The sequence below is a fragment of the Podarcis bocagei genome (genome assembly GCF_964188305.1).
Source record: "Podarcis bocagei genome assembly, chromosome: 15".
Lineage (NCBI taxonomy): Eukaryota > Metazoa > Chordata > Lepidosauria > Squamata > Lacertidae > Podarcis > Podarcis bocagei.
The window spans coordinates 18608910-18627977 of NC_138141.1; the positions used below are offsets into that span (position 1 = coordinate 18608910).

A 19068-nucleotide genomic window follows, 5' to 3' on the forward strand; every position below is an offset into this window, starting at 1 on the left:
CCACTTCCAACGCTCTCGCTTGGAAGTGCTGTTTTGCATAGTGTGCTCTTCTTCCGGCAGCAGCGTGAGACAGGGCACCTCCTGCCCCCTTCCTTTCAGGGTGGTTCCGCTCGCTCTGTCTAGGCCTGTTACATCCCTGCTTCTGTGTTCTTTCTGCACTGCAAATCCTGCAGTTGTCTAGTTTAACTGAAACATAATGCAGATTGAAGGAGCTGAAAGCAGGTGGGAATAAATGGAAGATTTTGACTGTGTCCTGCTTTTTACAGTCACCTATAGATTTGTTTCCATCATGCATTCTTCTAAGCATCCCAGGGGCAAATGCCATAGGGTGCTTGAGCTCGATAATCTTGACCCAGAATGGCAGCTCTTTCAGCTCTGTGTGCAAATTCTATGTCAAATTACCCGCTTTTTCTTCTTTTTAAAAAACAAATAAATGCAAGATTATGTCTTAATAGCATGCTTTGATTGCAGCATGGCATCTCAGGTAGGTGATAATTATACAAACAGTTACTACTCTGGGGGAAAGCATAGTTTCTCAAAGCAGGAGCAGTTAAGTTGCCTGGACTCTATAGACTGGCAACAGATTTAGGACTTTAAAAAAAAACTGTCCTTGGATTTTCATTTACGGAACCCATTCTGTTAGAGACTGTGGACTAATTTTATGGATTAGTTTTTAAACCCCCCAGTCTGTCACACTCAGTGAACAATTTTAAGTTGGAGAGAAGCCATCTGAATGGATTAGCATGTGCCACCGAGGAGTTTGAATGCCACTGTTTCAACTTAATATTGCCCAGCTGTCTCAGAGGCTGGCTTGTTAGGGGGGTGGGTAGTTCTTTTACATTGACCATGTTAAATGACTGATATCCAAAGGGATAGACAATGCCACCTCCACCCCACTTTGTAAGATAACATCATCCATGACAAAATATTAATGTCTTTGGTATCTGGTTATGTTTATTTTTATTATACAGAGTTTCTAACACTTGAGATAAAAAGCAACTTGATACTTAGAATGCAGTTTTCCTGCAGCTGGGCTACTCTTTCCCCAGTTACAATGTTTGGATTATATTTGAAAAGCAAACACATAGTTGGTATACATATAGATGGGGTGGTGGGAGGGAAAGAAGGGAGATGCTGAGAAATGCTTCTATTATTATTTTTACTCCGCATCCTCAGCAAATTTTAAGTTTGTCACTGCTCTTTAAGACCGGACAGACAATTGATTCACTCTTGTGTTGTTGTTTTTACATGAACTAGTGGCTTTGTGGACGGGATATGCCATAGTATTGTTAGCAAATTGACTCCTTTTGTCCCCTCTGTCACTTGTGGGACCTACAGAATTTCTGGCAGATTATTTTTGATCTGTTCCTTAGTGTTTTTACCCCAAGGAGACAAATCAGGTGGTAATTCCTCCTCCTTTCAAAGTGGGGTGGGGTGGAGTGGGGGAACCATTCTTCTTCTTCTATGTGTTACTTTCTGCTTTTGAAAATGAAGCCATTTGTTCCTGGACATCACTGTAAAGTGCCTTAAGAATATAGATATATATATATATCAGCATGAATGCCATTGCTAAACCAGGAGCTCATTTGGGAAGATGGCCTAGACTGAGTTGGACTTCGAGGCAGTGCACCTTTTAATCATTAACTGCTTTATTTCCCGCTGTGATCACCCTGCCCATCTGCTAATCATAACTTTGCCATTCCAGCTGCAGCCAACATGATGTTGTTTGACTTTGAATATTTGTTCGCCTTTTAACTGCTTGAGAACTTTGCGTTTCATTTTTGTTTGTTTGTTACCTGCTGATCTCTGTCCCTGGATGGGAAAAGCGAGCTGCACTGTCCACACGGAACACTGTTCCTTGACTAATAATCTTTTTCCAGCATATGAGCAGAAGTTCTGGTTTCAGCATGGTTTAATTTTGAACCGGAAGTTCACATAATTTCCCCCATACATAAACAGACACATAGAGGAAACAGGTTAGTCGATTATTCTGGGGAGAGCATGAAATTTCAGGCGTTAACACACAGCTCATCCAATTTAATCCTAGCATCCCCTCTGACCTTTCCTTTACACCTTTGAATCCCCCACCAGTTAAAATGAGACATTGTAGGCTATGCAATTGAGGATGAAAGGGGCAGGCCTCAAACTTCTGTTTCATTAACTGTCAAGCATTTTTGATGCTTTAATTTTGCCAAAGCTCCCAATGTGAGGAGCTTGGTGGTCCTGAACTGTGTGTTAGATTGGATTGCAAAGTGGAAAACTATCTGTGTTAGAATGGAGGATAAGATGTGCCATAGGTGAATTGCTGTCATATAAATCTTGATAAAACACCTATTTCAATTGTGCAAGGGGGTGTTGCTTTTCCTTCAATATTTTAAAATGTGCCAGCCTGTAAGTATCATGTATTTTCCCCCCATGTGGATTATGTACCTGTATTATTATTATTATTATTATTATTATTATTATTATTATTATTATTGTCTAACCCTTGCTCTGGAAAGTTAAGTATGCATTGTCCTCTGTTTGATTGCAAAGGGGAAATGGCCCCTGCTTTCTATTAAGTGGAAAGTCTGGCCGTTTCTGGATTCTGAGGGTGGCATGTCAACTGTGGAGAAACACCTCCATGTGCTTGTCTTCTGTAATAATAGAAAAGCTCAAGTTCTAGGGTAGTTTATGAGCTCAATTACATGTTGTGGAGCCTTGCAGAAAGCTATTCTTTTGTTCATTTAAACATTGCCTGTGCTGAACTAAAGAGGAACCTCCCAAACCTTCTTTTGAGGTAAATGGCCTTGTTTGTGCTGCGCTGCAGAAACTCTGAACACTTAGCACTTTTCGAGCTGCTCCCAAAACAGCCGTCTCACCAATCCTATGGCCCCAACCCACATGTGTGGAGCTAAAGGTATATCAGTTTGTTGCTGAAATGGAAAGGGGGACAGGACCCTTTATGTCCAACTCCTCCAGCACAGATGGCAAAGCGCTAGCTCATAAGCTGGATCTGGCCCACAAGTCTTTCCTCCACAGCCCCCTGCCCACTCTTCTGACCTTTAGGGAAGGGGCTGCATGTCCAGCACTGATCCTATGGCCAGCGTGGCATAACATTCTTCATCCTGCTCATCATGGAAGCCAAGCAAGCTGCCTGGAGAGGGACAGAGCAATCTGTCCATCCTCAAGCAGCTCACTTCGTTTCCATGCTAGCCGTGCGCATAACCATATTTTCTGCAGAGTGACGGAAGTTGGGAGAGTAGAAAAGAAGTTGAGAGCCTTTGCCTGAATCGACTTCAAGCATTTTTCTTCCAGTGAATTAACTTTCCTTCCAGGGTCTGTCCCTGTTGAAGGCAAGCCCCAGCCCCCCAGAGAGAGAATAGGGGGTTGGTTCACTCATGGGTGCTGGTTTACCCATGGAGGAAAGCAACCTTAGTCCCCCAACCCCCCAAAAAAGAAATGTTCTCTACTCCTGCCCACCCTAGGATTCTAATGTTGCTGAACAAGTGAAGGCTTAGCTGATTTATGTGATAATTTTTGTTGTCATGGCTGAACTGTGGGCAAAACTAGGCAAAAGCAATATGTCTAACGTATGTTTTGACATATACAAATAGTCTTTGAATAAGAACTCTTTACACCCTTTGGGGATGCTTCAGAAGGTCCAGAAACCTTAGGAAGGTAGGGAAGACCTTTTCCAGCAAGGTACATGGAGAATACATAGCATCCTCTACACCCAAAGAGACACCTGAGACCGGGACTGGGCTCCCTCAGTAAAGCTTCAGAGGGCAAGGCTGCCAGAGGACGTCCCATCTAGGAATGTTCCTCTCTTTGGTGCATTCACAGCCCTAAGGTAGGAGTACGTTTGACAACCCACTTAGTTCCACAAGCACTGGAGTCTGTCATGCTTGTAGCCTGCATGCTGTTAAAATGAACTGAGAACAGCACAGTCTGCTAGAACTGGGGTGCCCTTTCATTTTCTAGTTACATCCCAAGCAACAGGAAACTTGTGGAAACATTCACAGTTCTTCTCAGTATCTGGTCCACAGAGCACTCTCTAGAGATTGAGATCTTTGCAGAAAGCTTTTCTTCAGTTTGCAAAGATGGAATCTGTTCTGTTGTCTTTATATATGTATCTCTTTATCTAAACCATGCATGACTTGCTAGAGGCAAGGCTACCTCCTCAATGATGACCTGTTTTCAGCGTGAATGCAATGGCGTTGTATGCATTCATTCTTGGGAGACTTCCTATCATTGGTATTCCCCGGGATCAGGTGGATGCAGAATGTTGCATAGCATTCACAGGTATTATGTGCATGACAAAAGGGAAAGGAGACCCCGGCAGCCAGGTAATGCACTGACTCCTCTGGCATTCCCCCATAGAAGGGAATGTCTTTTGCAAAGGCAATGTTTGAATGTATGAAAGCTTCTTCAAGACTTGCCTCTGCTTTCATAGCCTGGAGCCCTTTGATGTCCCTGTGCTCACTTCCCCACGGAGCAGGTGGCTCTGGTGTTTCTCCCCACTTTGCATGTCTCCCTAACTCTTGACCACCAGAAAGCATCCCTGCTGGCAAATCTCCAGAACCAAAGCAAACAAGGGTTCCCCCCCACCCCCCCTCAGGCTCACAGCTTTTAAGCTCAAGGCATGTCTCTTTAAAACAGTGCAACTCACTTCAAATGCTTTTTGCCTTTCATTTTATTATTGCTTGTCACGCAATGTTCTTTGAAAGCTTGCTCATATATTATCTGTTCCATTTTTTCCATTTCCCTTTTTTTGCATGCTGTTCCTCCTGTTTCTTCCCTTCCTCCAAACCTCTGTTCCCGTGTGTAGACACAACGGCGACGACAGAACCGGCAGTTCACGGTTGGTATTGCATTCCTGTTTATCTTTTCTCTCAGCAGCGCTGTGCTGAGTGGCAAGGCAAGCCTGGGAGGAAAGGCAGGGGGCGGAGGGGGCGGGCAGAGAAATGAGGGAGCCAGAGATAAAGTTTTTTTTTTTAGGGGTTGGAGGACTAATGCTTCAAGTGGACTGATCTCATAAATATGCCATGATTTTTAAAACTCAAAGGGATGTCTAGCCTTGTCGTTTCTGCTGCGAATTTAGCATTCAATTGTTGCAGGCCTAGGCATCCAGCTATTCCCCAAACCCAGCAAAAACAGCAGGCATATCAGAGCAGAACAAGAGGAATGGCTGCATTTCAGCAACCAGTATTTCCGACAGTCGGAACGAAACATTCCAGAGGAATCTGGCTTTGGAAATTGTGGCCCAAATGTTGTTTTAATTGTAATGCCTGCCATTCCCAGGAAATCTCTCAGGTATGCAAGAGAGGCATAAGACATTTAGTATGCTGAGGCAGTTCCACAGAGTAATCTGTCGTGTCATAGGTCACCAGGAAGCCTTTCATTAGCAAGCTTCCAAACACATGCTCCACTGCAACGGGCTCTCCCTGGCCATGGTCAGAACAGACGAGCAAGCTCGCCCCACTCACCTGTTTTGCGTCTCTTCCTTCAAACAGCTTGACAGCTTTCACGTCCCCCAGATTTTAAAGTAGGATCCAGTATCACAGACTAGCAACTGGGTTGATAAAATAACTTTAATATACAAATTCCAGTTACCTGACCAAATTTTAACCCATAACCTTATTGCTAAAAGTGCACCCTGTCTTTTTCTTAAGAAGCACAAGACTTGGTGAAACTTATTGGTATGATTGCCCTGAGTGAAAGAGCTGACATGGTGTCCTCTAGATGTTGTTGGACTACAGTTCCCATCAACCGTGGCCATTTGCTTGGCTGGCAGGGGCTGACGGGAGTGGGAGTTCAGTAACTTACAGAAGGCCGTACATTGGCTTTGCTTGTGAGCAGCTCTGAGTTTGAGACTGGGGTCTTCCCCGGCCTTTGCCACCCGATATCCTTTTAAAGTTCACTCACTCCCAATCTATTTTATCAGCCTTGAGGGAGACTTCTGTAATAAACATCACATTATGGTTATTGTGCAATTCGTAATTGGCTATCCAATTCATACATAATCCAAAGGTTCACAAGGGGTCTACTAGGTAAAATTCTTCATAACACTATAACATTGGAATGCCCTCCCCAAGGAGGCTCGCCTAGCACCTTCATTACGTTTCTTTAGGTGCCAGGTGAAAGCATTCCTCTTCTCCCAGGCCTTTGGCTAATTAAACAATCTATGACCTTTTAAATGGGGAGGGTAATTGTTCTTACTTATTATTACGGTATTTATCATTGTGTTTTTATATTTTGAACTGCCCTGTGACCTTTGGATGAAGGGTGATATAGAAATCTAATAAATAACAATATTAGTTTAATGTGGGACGCGGGTGGCGCTGTGGGTTAAACCACAGAGCCTAGGACTTGCCAATCAGTAGGTTGGCAGTTCAAATCCCCACAACGGGGTGAGCTCCCGCTACTCAGTCCCTGCTCCTGCCAACCTAGCAGTTCAAAAGCACGTCAAAGTGGATAAATAGGTACCGCTCCGGCAGGAAGGTAAACGTCGTTTCCATGCGCTGCCAGAAACGGCTTAGTCATGCTGGCCACATGACCCGGAAGCTGCACGTCGGCTCCCTCGGCCAATAAAGCGAGATGAGCGCCGCAACCCCAGAGTCGGCCATGACTGGACCTAATGGTCAGGGGTCCCTTTATCCATTTACCTTTACCTTAGTTTAATGTAAAGCAGATTTCCTTGTTGCGTAGGGTGCCAGGTCTTCCTTTGCAGTTGCCATTTGGGAATTACTTGAGCATGTCCAGTGTCTTCACTCTGCATGCTCCTAATAGAGATAATATGGACATAATATGTTGAGGGCCTGTCATTGCAGAGACATGGAACTGGTATCTGCCTGCCTGAACATTTTTCAGGATAGCAGCCACTGTTATCAGACATGGTTGCCACCGTGTTGGAAGTCCCCAGTCACATGCAGTTGGGGCACAGTGCATGCACCAAAGGCGTTAGAAGCATGGACGTGAAACATTCCTGCACATAGTCCTGCTGTCCTATTTCTCTGTATTCTACATGTGTGGAAAGGAAGTCTTTGAAATTCCAAAGTCAGCCTTCTCAAATCCTCAGTTTTCGGCAAATGCTGAAGGAAGAGATGACAAAGTGTATTAGACAAATACACATCTTGGATGTCTATTTGGCCTAAGAGAGTCTGCATGTTGTATTTTCATACTCAACAGTTGATTTGCAGACTGGAGAGCCCACTGTAAATTGATAAAATCCCACTGGAATTAGCTTGATTCTGTTTGCCTCTACATTTCTAATTATCATACTATTAGGAATTTTGGCTCAACGAGTAGACATTTTAACTGAAACCTTTTGACTGTCACTGAAGTGTTAAAGCTCTGTATGTCTGCTGCTTCAGGCCCATAGTAGCAGCTAAAGCTACCTTCTGCTAATAAACAATTATTAGTGATGGGTTTATAATTGAGCATTAGTCCTGACTCACTTGCTACTGAAATAAATGATGAAGTCTGGAGAATTGGCTAATCCGCCCCCATCCCATTGTCCACTCTTATGTCAGCAACATTTCAGTCACAGAAGCCACAAGCTAGATTGGATTTGAGGGTGGAGGGTAACAGCCTAAATGAACCAAGGGTCTCAGTTGTACTCAAGACTCATTAGGATTGACAGTACCAACATAGATGAACCATTATGAAGCACCTTGTATCCACTTGCCACGATTGCTAGCACTGTGTAAACAAAAAGATATTTAAGACTTACTGAGGTCCTATTGGTTGTGTGGTTCCATTGAGACCACCATTAATGACAGAAGCATCTGAAAACTTGTAAAGAAAACATTATGGTAATGGGCAAGGAATTCCAGAACAAGAGTTTTACAAAAGTAAAAGCTGGGACAAAACAAAACAAAACAAAACAATGAATTAGATGTTCAGTTGTTGCTGCCCAAAGAGGAAACTGTAGCTTTTGTTTTAAGGAAACAGAGGCATGAATGTTGTATGGGTATCCCTAATCTTTAAAATAAATAAAACTAATATTTTGAGGTCATTGCACTTGAAGTCACCTCAAGTTGCATAAGTTAATTTCACTAAATAATTTCAGTGAAATTACTAATATGTACACTTGAACATTGTTCGGCCCATTAGATAGCTGATACTCTTTAGAAAGATAGTTGGAAAATATTTTGGAAACTGGACTATTAATGATGCAAGAACACACACATACATGCACACATTTTAGAGGTATACAAGACCCACAAATCAAGTCAACTTTAGCCTTGATATAGCCCAAAGTAAACTGGGGAACAGATCAGATATTTAGCCAGAAATGCCTTGTGCATTGAAAATGGTCAGCATATTGACTGCAAGCACCCCATAACTTCCAAACTGGAGATGAGAAAGTTGTTGAACAAATAAATTACTAGGCATGTCAGGCAAATTGACCTATGATATGCTTTCTGCCTTAAAGTAATAATAAAAGATCCTGGTTCGTTTGGCGTCCCTTCTTTGTCAAGGTTGCCCTTCCCCCATTGAAGCTTCTTTGTGGTTTCCTTCCAAGCTTGCATTGCCAGCGTGTGTATGAAGTTGACCAGATATTTCTTGTGTGTTGGCCATTTTGTTCTGAACAATGTCCAAATGAAAGTGAGCATGTCTGTGGATGGTGAGAAATGCATGATGGGCATGATGGGTAACCTGTCAAACCAGATGGATTGCCTCCAAAAATAAAAATTTCAAATTAAAACACTAGCGGAAGGCCCAATACCCAAAGTCTCATTTGAGGACACAGGCTGCTTTTCGATATGAGGGAGGTGCTTGATCGCTCCACGAATTTTTTGGAGTGTATCCGAAAGGACTGGAGGCGGGGGAAGGAGTTTGTCTGCATGCAAAACTATAGCAACCTCCCGCCATCTCTCTTCTCACAAGGCAGGACTTAACAGCAGCTATGCATGGGCAAGTTTAAAGCACGAGCATTTAACTCTTCCAACTGCATATAAAGCTGAGATCTTTAACTTGCGGGTTTCCAGGTGTGCTTCCCCCCTCCTCCCACTCTTCTGCATTCATTGTCAGAATTCTAATAACAGCATGCTGTTCGTGGCTGATGCTGGGGCTCTGGCTTTGGCTGCACTTCAGTGCCTTTTTTCTAGAATCCCATTTCCCTTTTAACTTTCACCTTGCAGTGCAGATGCCTTTTGGAAAGTTTCTGTTCTCTAAATCAGTAGAACAAAGCAGGACAGCTGCACGTGCTGGAGAGGTGGACCAAATGATTCCTACAAGCCAACCCCTTGCTATTTTTGGAGATTTGATTTTTTTTTAATCCTTTCTATCCTAAAAAAAAGTCATTCCAAGAATTTGTCCTACAAAGCTTGACTTGAGAGTACACCTACCCTATTTTGGCTAATAATGCTAACAATGCCCTTTATTCCCCAGTGAACCACTTACCAGAAAAAGGAAGAGCAGAAGAGTGTCGTTTTTAAATCAGATATGCATTTCAATAATGCAGTTCAGACAGAGTTAGGATGTTAAATGCTGCTCTCAAATATTTCCGAGTGTGATGCTAATTCCCCAGGACAAGTGCTTCTGAACAACTTCACAATAAGTTCTCTAGTGGGTTTAACACCCCCCCCCCCCCCAGTTATGGCCACATTACACTGCCTCTTTTTTTAAAAAAAAAAATGAAGTGAATGTGTATTTACTAGCACAGGGATAACCAACATAGTGCCCTGCAGAAGTTGGACCCCAGCTCCCTTCAGCCCCAGCCAACATAGCCAGTGGTCAGGGATGATTCAAGCTGTATTCCAACAGTACCTGGAGTGCGCCAGTGGCTATGTTGACCCCAATGCTAACATCTCCAGTAGAACGCTTTGAACCCTCAGTTTCCTCCTTCTTCCTGGTTCATCTGAAACAGAAACCATATGCCAGTTGTTAAATGTATGCATTGCATTGAAGTTCAGACATTGTGCAGCATTGCAATGCACACACATGTGCTGCTACAAAAATTGAGAGAGAGAGAGAGAGAGAGAATTATAGTGGCCTTCAGGTTATAGATGCAGTTGACCAGCTTTAGGGCAGTGTTTCCCGACCTTGGGCCTCCAGCTGTTTTTGAACTACAGTTCCCATCGTCCCTGACCACTGGTCTTGCTAGCTAGGGATGATGGGAGTTGTAGTCCAAAAACAGCTGGAGGCCCAAGGTTGGGAAACACTGCTTTAGGGACATCTCAAATGGAGCATCTTTTCAACAGCAATTCAGTCTGGAGATTGGGTTTCAGCAGTCATATCATTTAAACTGGGAGCAACATATCCCAAGGGAGATATGGGCAATCAATGTCTTTTTCAAAGTTGATAAAGCAGACCTACGAGCCCAGGAAGTGAGTGGGATGCAGGATCCACGTGGTGAGTTAGACTGTACACCCACACCAACACAACCTAAAGTAGTGCTCTGTGGCTGCCCAACCATTCAGATGGAACAGAAAGCTATGTAGAACAGCCTGCCCACATCTGAAGACATGCTAAAATATATATAACTGTTATTGAAATAGAAGAGAGAGAAAAACCACAGCAGTATCAAAGGGGAACAGCATCGGCAGTCACTAAAGAGCCTGAAAACTATTTTTTTTTGGGAAGCAGCAATTATTCCTTTGTCTTAGCCCAGAAGTTTGTGCTGTCTCTGCCCTCTTCTCACATGGTCCAGGATTGGCTCAATAAGAAAATATTCACCAAGCAAAAATCTTGGCTAGCTACATTTGAAATCACAAGTGTGACAGCAATAGAATAAGAAATAAATAACTGGCAATTTAAGATGGCAGGATGATGGGTGTAATTTTTCTGCAGCATTTTTTTATATATATAAAAAATTAAACATCTGTATGTTACTTTTCAGCCTGCAGTATGACTCACAACAACAAATGACAAATGATAAAAATGACAAATGATAAAACAAAAAAAACCACTACTAAAACAGTCATCAGATTAAAGAGAGGCAGCAGCAGCAAAACATTAAACAGCAATATCAGGTGAACAAATTCTGGGACTGAACCAGCTTTTGGCATGCTGGTGGATGACCTATATCAAGAGTGGGACAGGCAGAGTGTGACTGCTTCTGCTTCTTGATCTCAGCGACTTTTGATACCATTGACTATGGTATTCTCAGGGACCGACTGGCTCTGTGGATGGGTCTTATGGGCACTGTTATGGGCACTGTGGTTCAGTTCCTACCTCCAGGGTCATGTGCAAAGAGTAGAACGGGGAGACTGTTTTGGCTCCATGGTCTTTGTGTTGTGATGTACAGCTGGGTACAATTTTGTCCCCAGTGCTGTATTTAACTTCTGTATGAAGACACTGGATGCAGATGTTCAGGGATGGAGGGCAAGTTGTCGTGAGTACGCTCAGTACTTTTTTTCTGACTGACTGTGCTCACACAGTATGGGACGCAGGTGGCACTGTGGGTTAAACCACAGAGCCTAGGACTTGCCGATCAGAAGGTCGGTGGTTCAAATCCCCGCAACGGGGTGAGCTCCTGTTGCTCGGTCCCTGCTCCTGCCAACCTAGCAGTTCAAAAGCACGTCAAAAGTGCAAGTAGATAAATAGGTACCACTCCGGTGGGAAGGTAAACGGCGTTTCCGTGCGCTGCTCTGGTTCGCCAGAAGCGGCTTAGTCATGCTGGCCACGTGACCCAAAAGCTGTACGCTGGCTCCCTCAGCCAATAAAGCAAGATGAGCTCCGCAACCCCAGAGTCGGTCACGACTGGACCTAATGGTCAGGGGTCCCTTTACCTTTACCTTTTTACTCACACAGTACTGGCACCTTCCCCCCCCCCCAAAAAAATATATTGGCTTCTAAAGTGTGCATGTGAGCAGGGCACAGGGTCTTATTTTGCAAGATTGTGTAGATTCATCTGGGAGAGCAATTACTCATCCTCTGAGAGACATGAAAATTCAGGACAAAAACCTTGCAAATTTTACTAGAAATACCATTGCATACAAAAATTAGCAGTAAAAAACCATATTTCAAGCACAATAATAAAAGAGAGAGGTGTGAAATTAAACAACCTAGTGCCTCCAAGCAATAACTTCCATTGCCACAGACCAAGACAAACCGGCTTCTGAATGACATAGTATGGTTCAATATACATTGCAAAACAGAGGGGAAATGCATTTGTTTATTGTTATTTCTCCAGATTGTAGACAGCCCTTCATCATGTCAATGTGATCTCAAGGTAGTTTCCAACAAAGCACAAAATATAATACATAAAATAAAACAGTTATTAAAAACAACCCAATTAATAAAAGAAGCAGGGGAGCAACAGCCTGGTGACAATGTAATCAAAGAGAGGTTACTAATTTACTCCAAAATCCTTGGAGAATAGGATTGTTTTAAGGCAAATGCTCTTTAAAAATAAAGTTGTAAAATAATTTTATACTTGCATCTTACTTACTTACATTGCTCCTTTTTTTGGCTAGGCACTGAGTAGGGGTGGCGCTGTGGGTTAAACCATAGAGCCTAGGACTTGCCGATCAGAAGGTCGGCTGTTTGAATCCCTGCGACGGGGTGAACTCCCGTTGCTCGGTCCCTGCCTGCCAGCCTAGCAGTTGGAAAGCACATCAAAGTGCAAGTAGATAAACAGGTACCGCTCCGGCGGGAAGGTAAACGGCGTTTCTGTGCTCTGCTTGTACGCCGGCTCCCTTGGTCAATAAAGTGAGGTGAGCGCCGCAACCCCAGAGTCAGTCACGACTGGACCTAATGGTCAGGGGTCCCTTTACCTTTACCTTTAGGGGATCTTTTCAGCCATAATGTAGATTGAACTCACTATATAATAAGGGGAAATATTGTGCAGGACTCCTCTAACCAGCATCTGACAGGGTGAAGGGTATCGTGAGTGAAACTTGCTATGATTAAAGTGTCCAAGCAGTAATTATACATATATTGGAATATAAATTAAAACAATTTTACTTGTGAGCTTAGACTATATAACCATGCATCTTATTTGAGCCCCCTCGGTTATCAAATGTGGCAGTAAAATATCCATCTACCTTCAGAGAAAATGTATCCACTGACCTACCCTGTTATCCTTCTGGAACCATCTTGAGTAACTCAAGAAATGTGTTGTGAAAGACATGACTAATCAAGGCTTCTCTGTACAAGGGAACAGAATTTGTCTTAGGTGAATGCCCTCCTCTCTTTAATATTCATAATGTAAATAAAGTAGGGCTGTTGCTACTCACAGCATTTATAGCAAACTTTAATGGACATAAACAACTGTGGATCAGTGTCTGATTATTGTTTACAATCCCATTTAGTCAACACTTAGATAATAACAAAGATTTCCAAAATGCCCCTCTGTCCATTTCATTTTATTCAGATTTACGGTATATCCTGCCTTTTGACAGTATTCTTCCAAATCGCACACTGTTATCCAGACATGATTCAGCACCTTAAACTCCCCTCTGGACTAAGTTTGTAGTGCATAACTGTTCTCCAGACCTATCCATGAGACGACCTTTTGAGTAGTATTTCTAAGCTTATTTTATTTCTTTATTTTTAAAAATGTGTTTGCTGCTCTGGAAATCAATTTAGGAAGCAGTGTTCAGTTGTGTTGTGCAAATACAAGTCTTGGAAAGGAAAGCAGAGTGCCCGTTAGACACAAGTACGTATTTAGACACTTGCTGTTCTTATGCAACTGATTCCAGCTTCTTTAATTCCAAGTGACTGAACAGTTGCATGCAGTCGGAAAGTTAACTCTCATCTCTCTCTCTCTCTCTCTCTCTCTCTCTCTCTCTCTCTCTCTCTCACACACACACACACACACACACACAGAGAGAGAGAGAGAGAGAGAGAGAGAGAGAGAGAGAGAGAGAATTTGCAGGAAAATGGGAATGCTTCCTAATAAAAAATGAAGAATAAAATATTTTAAAAGCCAAATGGGAAGTATAATGAGAAGAAACCAAGACATAATTGTTCTCATGTTTCTTGACTACTAAGAATGCCATTCGGTGACATTTTTAAGTCTACCGGGATTCTGATATAAATGGACTGGTTGAACTGATCAGTTTCCTTTGTGGAGTGGGCGGAGGAAATAAAAAACCATTTGCTTCATAAAAAATTCAGCATTGCCCTTTTTACTTTTCAGAAAACAAGGTTTTCTTTAAGTGAAAGAAGAAAATCCTCTGAAAAGAAACAGATTGGAGGAGATAAAAATAGCTTTCTAAATGATGCTTTTGAGGAGTCAGCTTGCATTCTTGTACTACAAGTGTGACCTTAGGGCCCAGAGATGCAGTCTTCTGAATTCCAGTAGTAGCTTCAAAGGCATGTTTGTTGTCACTAATCAGTAATATTTCTTCCTTCAGCATATAATTTTATCAGTAGTGTCCACTTGACTTGGTGATTATCAGCCAGCTGCAGTCTCTACACACAAATGCACAATCTAGTTACGATCCAGACCCAATTATTTGGTTGGGTGCGGGGCGGGTTAGAAGTTCCTAATTCACATCAGATTGCTGCTGACACACTGCATTAGTGCAAATATTTTCTCGAGCCAAACTCCCCCCAACCTGGACAAAAACAGTGGCAACGTGTGAACACTGACACACCTCGACTCCACAATGGGCGCAATTCACTGGGAGCTACACTTGCGACAACTTGATTGGAAAGAGGTGTTGCAAATGTGCATTCAATGGCACACTTGTGCTGTTAGCAAAATCCCATTTCTTTCACTGAGCTTGCACCCGAGACGTTTCCAGTGGACCATGTTCATTGACCTTTATATTTGGATATTTATAATTGACTCCCTATGCATCTCTAATGTGGGACTTTCCAGGGTTATGGCTGCCTTTGTGAATACATCTCAACATAATTCTATTCCAGTCAAGCTAAAGCAAACGTTTATGCAAATATACTAACTAAATACACTAATATACCAATTCTGGGTCCCCTTTATCTTTGTGCAGTGAGCTAAGCCTCCTTAGGGAAGTTCACAGCCTCGGGCTGCGATGTCTCCCTAAGAGATAGCAGTTATTCATTCCCACCTAAAAACTGCCAAGAGATGAAGTTGCAAAGGTATCCCCACAAGCCCCAGAGCTGCAGTGTGCGACAGTTTCATTAATGTGGCCGGTAGAAGGCATAGCTTAGTCAGGGCCACTTGCAGCTCAGGCATACAGGTAAATGTGTGCCTGAACACTTTTCACATTCTCCACCAAAGTTTGCAAAGCCAGCAGCTCTTCCTTTGCTATGACAATGTGCACAGTTTAGCTATTAACAGAAGCACCTGCAAGCTATTGTTTACAAGCTAAAGCAGCTGACACAATTGATAGTGGCTCCTTCACAGTAAAATGTCAGTGTTTTCTCCAGCATCACAGAAGCTGCGTTCCCAACTACCCACGGAGCCTTACCTATTTCAGATTAGCATTCAGACTCCTGTTCAATCTTAGCAGAGCAGTTCAGCAACTGCAGCCCAGATATTTTGGGAGGAAAGGTACCAGCTCAAATCTGGGCAAGTAGTAGCTTGGCACTCTGCATCTTAAAATTAATTTTTTGACTGTGCTGTGTTGTATAACGGGTGGTTTTGGAAGCCGGTTTTACATTGGCAATCAGTCATTGGGTAGCAAGTATTCTTTAGAACAGCCTTTGCCAAACTGGTGCCTTCCAATCGTTTTGGACTATGACACTCGTGCTGACTGGGGCTGGTGGAAGTTGTAGTCCGAAACACCAGGAGGGCACTAGGTTGGCAAAAGCTGTTTTAGAGCCAAGCTAGACATTACAAAGAGGAAAAAGTGTTTTCCTTCACGTTTTTTAAAAAAACACAATTATCCTTTGCAGCCTATCAGCCTGAGCAATATAAGGGGAGCATGCATCTACTACCCTCTGGCCATTTCCCAGTTCAAAAACAGCCTCTCTAAATCTATGTTTCATACACTCCTTCCTCATGGTAGGAAAGTAATTGGGGGGGGGGGGCTGCTGTTGGAAAGAGACAGAAAGTAGGAATAGGGTCAAGGAGTCTCTTTCCACATTGTTGTTGTTGTTGCTGCTGCTGCTCTTCTCTTCTCTCTCCAGTGCAGTTTTTTGGTATAAAAAACACACCATCGGTAGCAAAAGGCAATGGGACTTCATGTGACACCCAGCTTTCTCCATCAACTGCCATCTCCTTGCAGCCTTTGGCTGAGAAGCACCCAAACTTTCCCGCAAATGAATCATTTTTTAAAAAAAACAAATTGAAAAGTGGCAGCTGTAAAAACCAAACGTCATGTTTTGCCAACAGATTTTGCTGAGAAGAAAGTTCCAGGCAGGGGTTTCTGCCTCGCTGCATTGTCAACTTTGAGATGGCTTTCCATAAAACAGATCACGCCAGAATATTTTTAAATGCAACAACTCTCAATCTCCATGTGCTGCTGCTGTAGTTTTGAAAAGAGCACTTCAAGATAGTCCTAAATCTGACTCCCCAACCTGGTGCCCTTCAGATTTTGAATTTTAATTTTGGACTGCAACTCCCAATGGCTACAGCCAGTATGAGCATTTAGGTGATAATGGGATTGATGGGAGCACAGCCATCCTGGTTGAGCCTGATGAGAGCTGTCATCTAAAATATTTGGAGGGCACCAGTTTGGGGCAGGCTGCTGTACATTGACAATAGACTGTCTTAGCCAGCATTGCCAGAATATGCACCAAAAGCTGGAAAAACATTTGCATTTTAAGTGTGTGTATAATCAAAGCAAGAATTGTAAACGAAAGTGATACAGAAAATTTAACAATTAATGTTTGGTGGGGGAGGGACGTGTTTTTGCATGCAGTTATGAATGAGTGATTTCTGAATGTTTTGTTCATGTTTCATGTGTTTTCAATGGTGCAGACCTAGACATCTTTCTGACAGTCTATTGGTTGTTTGGTTTAAAAGAGGCAAAAACAAAACAAAAAACCACCCCAAAATATATTAACTGATTGGAGAGCCTCGTTTGCAAGCTAATCTGAGCAAAAAGCTTTTGTCAGATGCCGAGGGATTGACTTCTTTCGTTATTCTTTTCCCTGAGAAATTCATCCTCTGTTCTTAAGTGTTTTGTTTTCTCATCCCTTGAGGAACACAAAGAAAAATGAGTTTGTTTTTACTTGTAAGGCTTTACTCAGTTGCCAAATTCCGCCGAAGAGCTGGACTATGGGGATCTCTCAGGTAAGGGCTAGTTCTTAGGTTAAGCCAATGTGGTTGTTCAGTCTGTGGGTTTGTTTGCTTTCCACCTTGTTTGCATCCTGGCTGCTTTAAAACAAAACGAAACAAAAATCCATTGTGCAATTGCTGTGCGGCAGAATCGCAGCTAATCAGATGCAGAGGCCCATTATTCAGAATGGCTGCTCCTCTCCTCTCCCCTCTTGCCGTTGGGCTTTTCCTCCTCCCAATCGCTTGATAAGGACAAGAATTTACCAACGTGTATAGCCGCACTCGAGAGGGGGGGAGGTGATGGGAGCGTAGAGCGCCGCGAGTTATATTACAGGTTGTCTAGTAGCTGCTGTGAGCTCAGTTGCTGGAAATAATTTTTTTGAATCCTAATTAGAGAACGGTTCGGTTGAAATTTTGTTGCATTTGTAAAACACTTAAGAATGCCAGGTTTGTGTGGGGGAAAGGGGTGAGGGGTGTGTGTCTCCAATACAACCTTGCTTGGACTCTGGGTTGCCTGTTCTGTCATGTGCTGCTGTTAAATGGATGTGGCAGGATTCTCTTAAGTGCAGAGAGAAGAGGGAAATTATTTCATTGCATACCAGACTCTAAATGAATTATATGCCAACCTTACTTATTTGTTTCACAGCAGATTGAATATCTTTGCCAGGAAAAGATGTAGTCCTTCTTATTTTACTATCCTATGTTGTATCCTGTCCCTTCCCCTGCCCCATTCGACTCAAGGCAGTATACATGGGGGTTATCCCATTCTTACCTTTTCAACAGCCCTTTGAATTTGACTGGTGTTTTGTCCAAGAGCCCACAAGTGAGTGGAGATTTGCTCTCCACATTCCCATAGTGGAGATCCAATGGAGATTTAACTAATCCAAGTTAAGGCTCGGCCCTTTTTTCCGATTGAGAAGTTAGGGTTCAGGCAACCGTAGTGTTTGTTTGGATATGCCATTTTCTTCAGGGAGTATACAGGGCTGGGGTTTATATGGCCTATATTTTATAATGGATAAAATGTGTTTCCATTTTGACATAAGAGATGTATACTGTACTAAGACGGAAATTACACTGTTGACTGGAGACATGGAGAGGAGTTTGTGCTATTAAAAAAAATCCATAGCTGTGTATTCCACTGATACTCACAGCATGAAATGAATCCTGTGTTGGCAGATCTGCTTTTTGTTTTTTAAGGTAATCTTAAAAAATACCTATAGAACCAAAAGGGGGAAAGGGATTGACAGAACTGATATTACTAATAAAAACTCATAAGTGGCAGAAATAAAAAAGATCAACAGTTACAACATAAATTATAAAGGTGAATAACATAAGAAATGTTGGATTTTACCTGTGTAGGAACCAATTGTTAGATGTTTTGATTGTTTTATCACGTGTGTTTGCCATCCTGTTCTCCTTTGAAAGGATGGGCAGGATATAAATAGCAATATTAGTAGTAGTAGTAATAGTAGTAATTGATAGAAGCATCTAGTTGGCTGTATAAAATGAGAACAGAACCAATAATTGCATTTGAACGAAAATACAAAACTGTATTTTACCTTGACATTTTTTGTTCAAATTATATCAACAGAGACCATTTTTTATCAAATCTTGCAGCAGCAAATAAATTAAATAACAGTTCTAAAGCAGCAGTTTCAAGCCATCCTCTTAAATATCCCTAAAGAATTATCTTTGGATTTAGCAAGGTACTATAAACTGTATTTTATTTAATTCTGTCCAGAACTGTGTTCTGAAATTTTAGTTGGTACAGGCAGAAACAAAACATATGCATAAAATCTGCCTTAACAGAGCTCTCAACAATTGTTAACACTGGACAGGTTTTAAATAACCTCTGTGGTTTCTCTGATAAATAATAATAATTGAAATAATTGAAATAATTGAAATTGAAATAATTTTCTTTCATGTCGCCTCTTACCAATCTGATAATGACACTGTCCCAAAAGATTCAATCTTTCCCCCAT

At 42.3% G+C, this 19068-nt stretch overlaps 1 protein-coding gene across 7 annotated transcripts in view; it reads left to right on the top strand.

The window, feature by feature from the left end:
• The window catches only part of CADM1 (cell adhesion molecule 1), a 298801-nt gene that overhangs the window by 264871 nt on the left and 14862 nt on the right, over positions 1 to 19068 (top strand). For 2 of the 7 annotated variants that reach the window (XM_081172623.1, XM_081172621.1), the window contains 2 exons: positions 4811 to 4843; positions 17048 to 17101. The exons of 2 other annotated variants lie outside the window; for them this stretch is intronic. In XM_081172623.1, coding sequence (XP_081028749.1) covers positions 4811 to 4843; positions 17048 to 17101 — 87 coding nt within the window. Of the gene's footprint in view, positions 1 to 4810; positions 4844 to 9378; positions 10018 to 17047; positions 17102 to 19068 lie in introns of those variants that run through there. 3 more of the 7 variants (XM_081172622.1, XM_081172625.1, XM_081172628.1) reach the window with 2 other exon arrangements.